Below are 12,029 nucleotides of genomic sequence, written 5' to 3'. Positions count from 1 at the left end.
TGGGCTGCTGGCTGTGCTTTGGAGCCAGGCCCATTTAGGGACCAGTGAATCCAACACCACAGGGGACCTCTAACTTTCTCCATCCCTTCTATTTTTGCAGCTTGTCACTGCAATCCCTACGGCACGGTGAATCAGCAGACGAGCTGCAATCAAGTGACTGGGCAGTGCGAGTGCCTGTCCCACGTCACCGGCAGGGACTGCAGTGCCTGTGAGCCCGGATTCTTCAACCTGCAGAGCGGGCGTGGCTGTGAGAGGTGATGTTTGCCTCGGCTTTGGGGCAAAGAGCCTGGTTCTGGAGGGTCTGGGCTTACCTTGTGCAGGGATGTGGTGTTTGTCACGAGTAAATGCTGTGCCTCAGCGCTGCTGTGGGTGGGGAAGAGCAGCGGTCAAGGAGTGGCTATTAATGCTGTGCAAAAAAGCCTGACTTATAAATAGCTTTATAAAGGGCTCCAAATCAGGGTTTTAAATAGAAGACTGCCACATGACTGGGTGATTGTAGCGGGAGCTCATGGGCTCCTTTCTTAGTGCAGGCAGCAAGTGACCTTGCACGGTTCAAAGGCTCGGTGCCTCGCCTGCTGTAGCTGCGCGGCGAGAAAAGCGGCTTTTGGCAAACGCGCAGATTGCACACTCCCCTTCAGGGAGGCACTTCACCCCTGTGTCCCTTCTGCGCCACATCTGATGTGTGTGTGTGTGTGTGTGTTCCTCCCCCAGGTGCAACTGCCATGCGCTGGGCTCCACCAACGGGCAGTGCGACATCCACACCGGGCAGTGCGAGTGCCAGCCGGGCGTGGCCGGCCAGCACTGCGACCGCTGCGAGGGCAACCACTTCGGCTTCGGCTCCGAGGGCTGCAAACGTGAGTCTGGCGGGCCAGAGCGAGGCAGATGGGAAGGGTGCTGCACACCCAGCCTTGCCATTGCATTCCTCCCGTCCATGGGAAGGTCCTTTCTCGCCACGCTCTTCGTCACAGAAGTTGGTGCTTTTATGTCCGCACCCCGCGTGGTGAAATTTGATCTCTGTGCTACAGCTTGTCCCCATTTGTTGTCATCTTTCCCTTATCCACCTCACTTATTAGATGCCCACCTATCTTTGGTGCAAATACACTCTCTGAGTCTTGGCCTGCAACAGTTCCGTTCCCTGTTGTTAAATCTGCACAACTGCTCTACCTATGGCCTCAGTGTACAGATTCTGTCTTGAGGAGCAACACACTGGAAAAATGGGATTATCTGAACTTTTCTCATTGATATCCCTGTAAAGAGCAGGAAAATTAACTGCAGGTGGTTACAGTGAAATGGGGTGGAATAGTGCTGTGTGGGAGAGGCAGTAGCAGCGCTGACCACGCGCCATGAACGTTGGGTCCCACCCGTGTATAGAAGCACCGTGATCAGGAGTGGGGGGGTCCAGCCGTGGGTTTCTGCCCCATGGCTCTTGCAGATGTCTCAGGGTGTTGAGGGTGTGCTGTCGGCCCGGGATGTTGGGGTATTTGTGCCTCTGCTGCAGTCTGACCGGGGTTACATTCCCGCAGCCTGTGACTGCGATCCCGAGGGCTCGCGCTCGCTGCAGTGCCGGGGGAACGGCCGCTGCGAGTGCAAAGAAGGCTTCGTGGGGACCCGCTGCGACCAGTGCGAGGAGAACTATTTCTACAACCGCTCATGGCCGGGCTGCCAGGAGTGTCCAGCCTGTTACAGATTAGTGAAGGACAAGGTAAGGCCGGCAAGGCTGCTGTTGGTACTGCTGGAGGCTGTGGCACAGGCCCGCTCGTGCGGCCTCTGGCTGCTGATGGCTGCCCAAAGCAGAGGGGCTCGAGGTGCTTCGCCGCGTCACAGCCGTGCCCTGTCCCTCCCGCGTAGGTGGCGGAGCAGCGCGAAAGGCTGCGGGAACTGGAAAACCTCATAGCCAACCTGGGGACAGGAGAAGAAGCTGTGACCGATCAGGCCTTCGAGGAGAGGCTGAAGCAGGCAGAGAGAGAAGTTACGGAGCTGCTCCACGAAGCGCAGAGGAGCAAAGGTGAGTTGTTGGCCTGATCAGACAGGGACCAGCTGAACGAGTTCTCTGCTTGATGTTCCTGTGCCCTCTGGACACAGCGTGTTTTATCTCAGGCCTGTGCTGCGCTGCAGGACCGACAGCTATTTCAGATGGCACTGAGTCAGTGTGTGTTGTTATCAGAACAGCAGTGCCTGTGCTTTCATCCCTGCTGTTCTCCCAGCGCTCTCTGTCGTATGTGCAAAGTAAAGATCTGCCTCTAGCCCCATGCAGGTGCAAGTGTTTTAGGTGTTAGCCTCTTCTCCAGATGCACGGGAGGGTTTTATTTGTTCAACAAACAGAAGACTTTTCCAGTACACTTATTGTGCTTATAGATTTGCTCAGACACCTTGGGATCAAGTAGTTCTTATTAGGATATCATCAGCAATCAGAAGGAAGGCTTCAAGATCCTGCTGGCAAGGGATTAATTATCCCACCATAAAAGTGTAGAAAGTCCTGAAGAGTGCTGTTGTGGTGGCTTTTAGCTGTTTTCCCTGTTAAACTCTGCTTTGAATTGATTCTTTTATTGTCACCTGTACCACAGGATGCCTGTGAGCAGGATGTTTGTCGTGTCTGTGACAGTGGTTTGTCCTTAGGGTGTCTTTAATGTATAAGATGATGTGTGTTTTGGAGAAGGGAAACCTGAAGACTATTGACTTTGCAGTAAAAGATGTTCCCATGGGAGCTGGTTCAGTGATTTCAGACCATTTTGGGAAAATCCATCCCCTTTGTGTGAACCTGGAACACACATCTAATGCTGGTGTTTGCTTGGGAAGATTCCTGCCAGTGGGAGTGATGCCTGAAGTTCTTCCTGGCTTTAGCTGAGGTAGATTTACACTGCCTGCTTGGCATCTGTGCCTAGATTATAGTCCCACATGAGGAGGTAGGAGGCTGGGGATGGAAGAAAGGGGAGGGAATGGATTGGGGTTTTTGCTGGTATTTTAGATCTTTCTTTCCATGTCTTAGAATTGTAGAATCATTTAAGCTGGAAAGATCTCTGAGATCAAGGCCAGCTGCTAACCCAGCACTGCCAAGTCTATCATTAACCATTTCCCCAGGTGCTACATCTACATGTCTTTTAAATCTCTCCAGGGATTGTGATTCCACACTTCCCTGGGCAACCTGTGCCAGGACCCAACAACCCTTACAGTGATGAAGTTTTTCCCAGTATCCAATCTGAACCTCCCCTGGTGCAGCTTAAGGCTCTGTCCTCTTGTCCTGTTGCTTGTTGCCTGGGAGCAGAACTCGACCCCCATCTGGCTCCCCTGTCCTGTCAGGGAGTTACTGAGAGTGAAATGTGCCCCCTGAGCCTCCTTTTCTCCAGGCTGAGCTCCCTCAGTTGCTCCTTGTGCTCCAGCCCCTTCACCAGCTCTGTTGCTCTTCCATAAAAAGGCAGGTTAAATGCAACAAGAGCTACTCTTGCAAAGACCTGTAGGAGTTATTTGTGGTTTTCTATGTAGTATGTTTTTGAAATGTGTCAAATGTTCACGTTCAGTACTTGAGATGTGCTGCAAGATCAAGGTTATTTGGGAAGAGTCTTTAATGTTGGAGGCCTGCGGGGCTTCTTCTTGTACTTCATCTCTGGAAAACATTCTCAGCTTTTCAAAAGTAACTGGCCCTGGTCATGATGCACATGCCTGTGCTGTGATGGCTCTGTCATTGAGGCGCTGCTGTGGGGAGTTGCCTGGTGGTCCAAAAATTTGGGGAAGTTTGGGTGGCTCCGAGGTCCTACACATGAGAGAACCAAGGCTCTGTCCGGCCAGCTTTTGTCACCCCTTGGGTTTGGGGGCGAGTTTAGAGGAGGTTCACTGTTCCACACATCTCCAGCTGCTCCCTGTGGAGACTGTCTGGCTTGGGAAGAGCCAGTGCTGCCCAAAGTGGAGAATAATGTACAGCCCCACTATTCCTCCATCTCTGCAAACCTTCTAGGAGTCGAGAACTCACAAAGCAGGCATTTCACAGCTCTTGAGGAGCAGCTCTGTTGTGATTTTAAGTCAGCGACAGAGATGAAATGCGATTCTGAACCCCAAATCCCCCATCAGAGTCGGTTCCAGGAATCAGCAGGGTTGTCTTATTAGCAGTTAATGGCTTTTCATTTCTCATATTTGGAGCACATTCTGATGGTGACTTTGATCTCAAGCTGAGTGACTTGTGAAACAGCTTTGCTGGTCCCCCTTCAGTAGGGGATTAACTCCAGTGTGGTGTGGGCAGTGGTGAGCTGCTGCTCCAGCTTCTCCTCCTGCCGTAATTAATTTTGCTTCCTCTCTCTCATATCTTGTGTTTCAGACGTGGATCAGGGCCTCATGGATCGCCTCAAAGACATCAACAGCACACTGGCAAACCAGCTGAACAGGCTGAGGAACATCCAGGGCACGGTGCGGGAGACGGAGAACCTGGCGGAGCAGGCGCGGGTGCGGGTGGAGGACACCGAGGACCTCATCAGCATGGCTTCTGACATGCTGGAGAAGGCAAAGGTGGCAGCTGACAACGTGGTGAGTGTGCTGCTGAGATCTCACACCTCTGGGAAAGAAGAGGAGGGGGCCTTTACTTCTGTGCCCTCCGGTGTGTTTCTCTGCTTGGTCTCTCTCTCTCACGTAGCAAATTTGCACCATGGAAAGTAAGTAAAGGAAGTTCACCAATGTCTGTCACAGACTGTGTCTTAGCCCCTGCTCAAAGAAACCAACAGAAGAACTCTTGAATAAATGTCAAAACTTAGTGTTTAAGGGGTGACTGGTGGTTAAGAAAAACATAAGAGAAGCCAGAAGTAGGTTAGACACATCCCTAAGCATTTAGATCATGACAATAAATATTTAAAGCAGAGATGAGTCAAAAATGAAAGAAGACCCTTAGGGATTTCTTTTCCCTTTCTTTTTCCAGTCCATTGCACCTCCGGAGCAAAGCGGGGATCCCAACAACATGACTCTGCTGGCAGAAGAGGCCCGCAAGCTGGCAGAAAGGTAGGCTGTGGCAGGGCACACTCCTCGTGGATCACATCAAGGCCCTGCTCTTCCCTGCAGGTTTTAATTTGCTGGGTGGCAAAAACAGGCCCTGTGCTGAGTACGAGTCTGCCACTGTGGGCTCGTGCCTGTGTGGCACTGAGGGCACACACCAGCTGTGAACAGGGGGCACGACAACCATCTTGCGTTGCAAGTGTTTTGGCATCTCCCATATTTAAATCTGGGAGGAGGAAGGAAAAGTCCTCTAGAACTGAGGGCAGAAACTACTGGCTGACAAACCTAATGGCTTTTTTTTTTTTTCCTGTAATCTCATCCAGACACAAAAAGGAAGCTGATGAGATTGTTCGTGTAGCCAAGGCTGCAAATGATACTTCCACGGAAGCGTATCAGCTGCTGCTGAAGACCCTGGCTGGAGAAAACCAGACTGCCATTGACATTGATGAGCTCAACCAGAAGTGAGTCAGCGACAGAAAACTGGTTTTATTCCCTGGCTTTAGAGTGGTGCTTAAAACCAAGCATTTTGTGGGAGTTGGTTTTCAGTTTCTTAGCCTCTCTTATTAAGTCCAGTTCTACAAAAAATACTGTAGCACAACTGGATCCTTGTGGATTTTTTTAGGTATAATCAAGCAAGGAATATTTCTCGAGACCTAGAGAAACAGGCCAACAAGGTGCTTGCTGAAGCAGAGGAAGCTGGAAACAGGGCCCTGCAGATCTATGCCAATCTCACCAGCCTGCCTACAGTGGATTCCATGGGGCTAGAGGTACGTGTGGCCAGCACCACGTGCAGTATTCCCTGAAGATTCCAGGTTGCTGGCACACCTTGCATGTGCTCTGCTAATGCTCTCTGCGTGAAAACAGTCTGTGGGATTTTTGTCCATCTAGGCGTAAACCAGACTTGTGCTTTCCGACTTTTACACAAAAAACCACCTACATTAAACCTCCACTTCCCCCAGTCTCTGAAGGACAAAAATCCCAGTTAAATGTTTGCCAATCATCTTGGTTAGAACAGAGAAGTGCAGAAATTTGCCACCTGCTCAGAAATTCTTTAACATTCAGGAATCTGCGTTTGTTTCTGATTTCCATCTGCAGAACGAGGCAAGCAAGATCAAGAAGGAAGCGGAGGAATTGGATCAGCTAATTGCCAGGAAGCTGAAGGACTATGAGGATTTGAGAGAAGACATGAAAGGAAAGGAGCTTGAAGTAAAGAACCTCTTGGAGAAAGGGAAGACGGAGCAGCAGGTCAGTTCTACTTTGTGCAGGCTTTTGTTCCCTGGGAAAAAAAAATTAAAAGAAGTAACTGGCCGGATGTGGAAGGTCTGGTCTTATTCAGTCTAGTCTTATTGCAGCTTGTTAATTATAAGAATGCTGAAGAGCGGCCCCAGAAAGGAGATGCAGAAAGATGTTGAAAGCACCAGTAAGGGCAAACAGGGGATATTTGCCAGGTGTGGTGGCTTTTGTATTCAGAACAGTATTCCACAAGTCCCTACATTCCCCTGGTCTCAGAGGAAGCACTGCTGTTCTGGATGGTGTTGGTGTTTCAGGCTGAGCAGTGATTTTTGGCACACCCACATGGTTGTCCCTCAGAAGGTGAGAGTGTGTTGGTCTGTGTGGTGTCTCCTCAGACTGCAGACCAGCTCTTGGCTCGAGCAGATGCGGCGAAAGCCCTGGCTGAAGAAGCTGCTCGGAAGGGCAATGGCACACTGCAGGAGGCCAACACCATCCTCAGCAACCTGAAAGGTAAAGAGGAAGCACTCGCAGTGAATCCTTCAATTCCAGAGTGACAAGTCACTCAGTAGGAGGGGTATCCTGCTTGAACAGGCTGTGCTGCTGCCCACACCTGAGCGCTGGGTGGGTTGGATGCTCGGTCAGAGGAGCATCCCACGGCTCTCTCTCCTGATGAGGGTCCGTTCTGCCCCTCCCCAGACTTCGACAAGCGGGTGAACGATAACAAGACGGCGGCCGAGGAGGCTCTGAAGAGGATCCCTGCCATCACCCAGACCATCGCCGAGGCCAACAACAAGACGCGCCAGGCGGAGCTGGCCCTGGGCAACGCCGCTGCTGACGCCCGGGAGGCCAAGGCGAGAGCCGACGACGCCGAGAAAATCGCCAGCTCCGTTCAGAAGGTGAGTCCTTAGCAGCTCTGTAGCTGCCCCCTCCCTGAGATGGTGGTGTGGAACTGCATAAACTCTGCTCCAGTGTTTCCTGGAAGCTGTGCACCTTCATCATCTTTTTTTGTATCCTCTCTCCCCCGTTGGCTGCAGAGCGCTGCTGCCACCAAAGCCGAGGCTGACAAGACTTTTGCCGACGTGACGGGGCTGGCCAGGGAGGTGGATGACATGATGAAGCAGCTGCAGGATGCAGAGAAGGAACTGAAGCGGAAGCAGGCGGATGCTGAGCAGGATATGATGATGGCAGGCATGGTGAGTAGTGCTGGCAGGTGACAGCAGTGGCCAGGAGCTGCCTTCTCCCCGCTGTCCCGATGAGCCAGGCTTTGCTCCTGCTCTCCCCTTGCACAGGCAGCGCTGGGTCCAGCCAGTATTCCAGCTTCTCCAAGTTTTAAGTGGGATTGGGAACATGGGACCAGCTCTGGTGCATTAGTGTAGGCTTCATGCTGGAATTGGAGAGCCAGTTTTCTTAATGCAACACTTTCCTTTGATTTTAACTGAAACTTGACTGTGGACCTGTTGCCTCTGCTCTGACTTTCCCTGCAAAATCCTGCTTAGCTCTGAGGAATATCCTGAAATAATCAGAAAAGTGATTCTTTGAAGATTGTCAGTCCTCTCCAGCATTGTGATAAAGATCTCAGTGCATGAGTGTTATCCAGGGGTGTGTGGGGGTGACTAACTGCTTGGGCAGAGGCAACAGTTTTTTGTGCTGTCACTTTTTACACCCTGTAGGCCTCACAGGCTGCCCAGGAGGCAGAAGATAACGCCAGGAAAGCGAAGAACTCTGTGAACAGCCTACTCACTGTCATCAATGACCTGCTGGATCAGTTAGGTAGGACCGTCCTTAACGTGCCCTATGCCTTTGAGCGTTTTCCTGGTGTGTGCTGCCTTCCCTGCCAGTGCTGGGCAAGGAATCAGATGGGCCCGTTGACCTCTTGAAATGGGCTTTATGTGGTTTTGGCACGTTGTGCAGTGTTCAGTGGTGGTTTTCTGCAAGCTGAGGACACTGAAGGTGTCACCCATGTGGCTGGTTCTGATTTAAATGGTGTCTCTAATGCAGAGATGGCCCGATGGGTGTGGGCTCAGCTGTGTGAGCACCCAAAACTAGGGCATCAGAGGGTTTTTTAATGCACTCCACTACTTGCTTCTGGCTTTTCAGGGCAACTGGAGACGGTGGACTTGAACAAACTGAACGAGATCGAGGGTACCCTGAACAGTGCCAAAGACCAGATGAAAGACAGCGACTTGGACCAGAAAGTGTCTTTCCTCGAGAGAGAAGCCAAGAAGCAGGACGATGCAATACAGGCCTACAACAGGGACATTGAAGAGATCCTGAAGGACATTAGCAACCTGGAAGACATCAGGAAGACCTTGCCATCCGGCTGTTTCAACACCCCGTCCATTGAGAAACCCTAAAGGGTGTGCAGGGGGTTGGGGGGTAATTCCCCCTGAGCGGTGGTTCGGCTCCGGAGTGCCTTAACACACAGTACCTTCTCCAAATCCCCACCTCTTCGCTGTTTTCTTTTTTCAAATCAGGATAAGTTGAAAGATTTTTTTTTTTTTTTAAATTTTTAATTTTTTTTTTGGAGAAGCAAATTAAATATCCGTCTTTGGGCATCAAAGGGTTTTTTTTTTTATAAATAGATTGTTTTCCTGAGCACTCCGCCTTTGCCCCTTCCTCAGACACAGTTTCCCTTTGATTAGTGCAAGGATGAGAGATGCTCTGGACTCTTTATACTGTGGTTCAGAAATAACCATGTGAGCTGTACACAGCAAGGCAAGACTAACCCAACTTTTTCTCCTCTCTTCTCCCTTTGACTGTAAAATCCCGGAGCTCTCTGTTCCTATGAAGGAAGGGGATGGCTACCAAAGTATTACTGTAATGGCCAGTATAGCTGCACTCTCAGATCTCTGTTCCCAACTTCTTCTAACCCTGTGAATTTGTTGTTTTCATCTTTACCTAGTGGCCAATCCAACAGCGTTGGTAGCCTTTGACAAAATAGCTCAAGCCTCTTTCTGAAATGCTTTCTGTGATGATGCATCGCTCTGAGGAAAAGGCAGCCTCTGACTGGAGCTCTCTGGGAAGATGAGATACTGGTGGGAGTGGCGGGTCTTGCCAGCCCCACTCCTGGTCTGTGGAAAAGTTTCGGGTCCAGTCTGAAAGCCGCTGCCTGCTGGGTAGTCCAGACTGCCAGAGCGTGGAAGCCGTGAGCTGCCTTCCCATCTGTTGCTACTGAATTGCCAGAGGATCTGTTTTTTTAGGCTCTGAGTGACAGATGGGTTTGTTGAAGCAGGACAAGTCTTGCTGAAGAGGAGAGCTGCCATCCCGAGAGCCCCGACAGCTGCACTGGCCTTCACGCCGAATGTCTTTGGGTGGGGAAGGAAGGGGGCACGTGGGTGGAAATGGGAAAAGTCTTGTCTTCCTCCCCATCTTCTTCCTGAAGGAGGACAGTGGCATTTTTATATCTCCCAGCATCGCTCTGGCCTTTTTGCCTGTTTTTTTTAAGCTGGTGGGAAGAGCCGGAATTTTCCAGTGCCCTCCTTTCTTTCTGCCTCCCGGTCACCACAAAGCCACCGCAGCACAGGGACTTCAGGCCAGGCTCGGGTGTGGCAGCTCTGCATTTCACAGCTCCCCCCGCCTTCCCTGGCAGGCTCCCTCCCCACGTAGTGCCTCCCAGCTGCTCACTGGTGCTGGGTGGGAGGGCCAGGGAGAGCATCCTCTGGGCTTCCTCCTTGCCTCCAGCCTGGCATCCCTTCCCCCGCCTCTCCCCAAGACCCAGTATATATCTATCCTTAAACACTATGCAACTTTGTATGTTTGCGTAGCGGGGAAGAAATTATTATCTGACACACACTGGTGCTATTAATTATTTCAAATTTATATTTTTCGTGTGAATGTGACTTTTTTTTTTTCCATTTTTTTTTTTTTTTTTTTTTAAATCATGATTACAGTGTGAGGAAGTCTCTCGTGTGTGCGTATGTGTGTGTAAATATACTCAACCATGTTTCCAGAGCGGCACAGCCCGGCCTCCTCCGTGTGCTCTGCCCTGTAGCCATCGGGGCGCACGCACCGTGTTATCGCTTCTCTCCCTGTCATTCCCTTGAAACTTGGGATCTCTCCCAGCTGGGCTCCTGCTTTCTTCCTTCTCCCGTATCCTCAGCACCCATCCATCGATAACCACTTTGCCTGTCGGGTGGATGCTTTCCAGCCCTCCCTGCAGAGCCAGCCCTGCCCCCCCCCCCCCCCCCCCCCCCCCCCCCCCCCCCCCCCCCCCCCCCCCCCCCCCCCCCCCCCCCCCCCCCCCCCCCCCCCCCGGTGCTCACAGCACACTGTGCCTTGTCCCCTGGGACGCTGTGCCAGGACAGGGACAGGAGCTGTGGCTCTGCAGCTGGAGGAGCTGCAGCACAGCTGGGACACTGGATCCAGCGCTGAGAGAGCTGGACTTGGGGACATGCTGATAGCACTGTGCGAGGCAGGAGGCTCAGTGCAGTGCAGTGCATCGCTCTTGCACCCCTTCCCTTAGACCTTCTGGCATTTACCAGCTTGGGGTTTCCCTCCTGCCTGCAAGCACCCCTGGGGGAGAGCCTGCTGGCTGGCTGGCCGCTCTGGTCAGATGGCTGTAACCGCGTCACCTCTGCCCAGGCTGTGAGAAGAGCAGATGCGAAGATGCGCGCGTGCCCTGGCTGACCTCAGGCCTAAGGTTTCCTGCTTTCTTCTCTTGGTTTGGTTGTTTTTGTTTTTTTTTTTCTTAAGCTGTTTTTAACAGAATTTTATTTTTAAATAATAATAATAAAAAAAAATCTTTATAAGCGATCTCTTAATCACTACTGCATTACAGCCATTATTCATTGTATAAGTCCAGTTATTTCTTTACGTAAATGTGATGACGCGACAGCTGCTGGTGGAGTGCTGGGTGTCAGTCCCTTCATCACCTTGTTCCTGACTGTGGCCCCCTCAGTACGTGCCTTCACTCCAGCTTTTTTTTTTTTTTTTTTGCCTTAATCTGTGGTCTTGCTGTCTGGGGCAGTGAACAAAATGCAACACTTGCAGTTTTTACGTATAAAACAGTATTTCTTATTTATAATAAAGTCTGAATATTTGTAACCCCTTATAACCTTGGCATTCTTTGGAGTATTGCTTTTTTTTCTTTTTTTCATTGGGGTGGGTGGGTATTGTCTCAGTTACAAGATTCATCCCTTGCTTAATTAGGTGACCTCTTTTAAGGTGGGGAAAAAGGGACAGGAAATTTGGAAATGGGTGTGGTGGGTGCAAGTGGCCCTAGGGATGGTGGTTTCCCCCTGTGTCCTCTGCTCCATTGCCATGGCTATGATGGATTTTAAGGTGCTGGTTTTCCAGGAATTGAGAAGGTTATGTTGTTAGTGCTGATGCTGTTGGAGCTGCTCTGTCCCCCTGAAAAGCCCTGGGGAATTGGGATGTGTTTTTACACTCTTAAGGATAAAATCCTTTTAGCTGAACGTGTGGAAAAGGATGGGGCTCTTGGGAAGGAAAAAAAACAAAAACCCTGCATCAAGATGCTGAAATTTCTCACTGGGAACTGCCATAGGTCTGGACGCTTGTGTTGTTCCTGGGTCCTGCCTGCCAGAGCCTGAGATAAATTTTATTCCTGAGTTAAGCAAGTTTGTAAGGACGGATTACAGTGATAGCAGATTAGGCTGTTCTGCAATCACACATGTCTTACACCTCCGGCTGGATTTCTGTGATTTTCCTCATCAGAGGAAAATGCACATCTCATTAACTTGCATCGGAGCTAATCCCTTCTAAGCTAGTAAGTTCTTCTCATTAATTTTTGTATTTCAGTTTGTCTGCTTTCAGCCATTCATTCTGCAGTTGCCACTAATGAATTTGTTTTCTAAAATACCTTTTTT

General features: G+C 50.7%; 1 protein-coding gene across 2 annotated transcripts in view; it reads left to right on the top strand.

Moving 5' to 3' along the window:
* The window catches only part of LAMC1 (laminin subunit gamma 1), a 60,358-nt gene extending 49,882 nt beyond the window's left edge, over nt 1-10,476 (top strand). Inside the window, exons 15-29 of one of the 2 annotated variants that reach the window (XR_003572258.1) lie at nt 101-254; nt 712-854; nt 1,524-1,702; nt 1,849-2,005; nt 4,307-4,512; nt 4,898-4,977; nt 5,295-5,432; nt 5,594-5,738; nt 6,067-6,216; nt 6,600-6,714; nt 6,901-7,100; nt 7,239-7,397; nt 7,875-7,974; nt 8,302-8,657; nt 10,460-10,476. Coding sequence is in view for 1 of the 2 variants with exons in the window: in XM_027892884.1 (XP_027748685.1) it covers nt 101-254; nt 712-854; nt 1,524-1,702; nt 1,849-2,005; nt 4,307-4,512; nt 4,898-4,977; nt 5,295-5,432; nt 5,594-5,738; nt 6,067-6,216; nt 6,600-6,714; nt 6,901-7,100; nt 7,239-7,397; nt 7,875-7,974; nt 8,302-8,558 (2,183 nt within the window). In the remaining variant the exon portion in view is untranslated. Of the gene's footprint in view, nt 1-100; nt 255-711; nt 855-1,523; nt 1,703-1,848; nt 2,006-4,306; nt 4,513-4,897; nt 4,978-5,294; nt 5,433-5,593; nt 5,739-6,066; nt 6,217-6,599; nt 6,715-6,900; nt 7,101-7,238; nt 7,398-7,874; nt 7,975-8,301; nt 10,365-10,459 lie in introns of those variants that run through there. The other variant, XM_027892884.1, reaches the window with a different exon arrangement.
* The last annotated feature ends 1,553 nt before the right edge of the window (nt 10,477-12,029 follow it).

Source organism: Empidonax traillii, unplaced genomic scaffold (assembly GCF_003031625.1).
Source record: "Empidonax traillii isolate 1590-97213 ecotype Southwest subspecies unplaced genomic scaffold, ASM303162v1 scaffold372:size565953, whole genome shotgun sequence".
Classification (NCBI taxonomy): Eukaryota; Metazoa; Chordata; class Aves; order Passeriformes; family Tyrannidae; genus Empidonax; species Empidonax traillii.
Note: the sequence above shows the minus strand (reverse complement) of the source record. Positions and strands in the feature narration are given on the sequence as shown.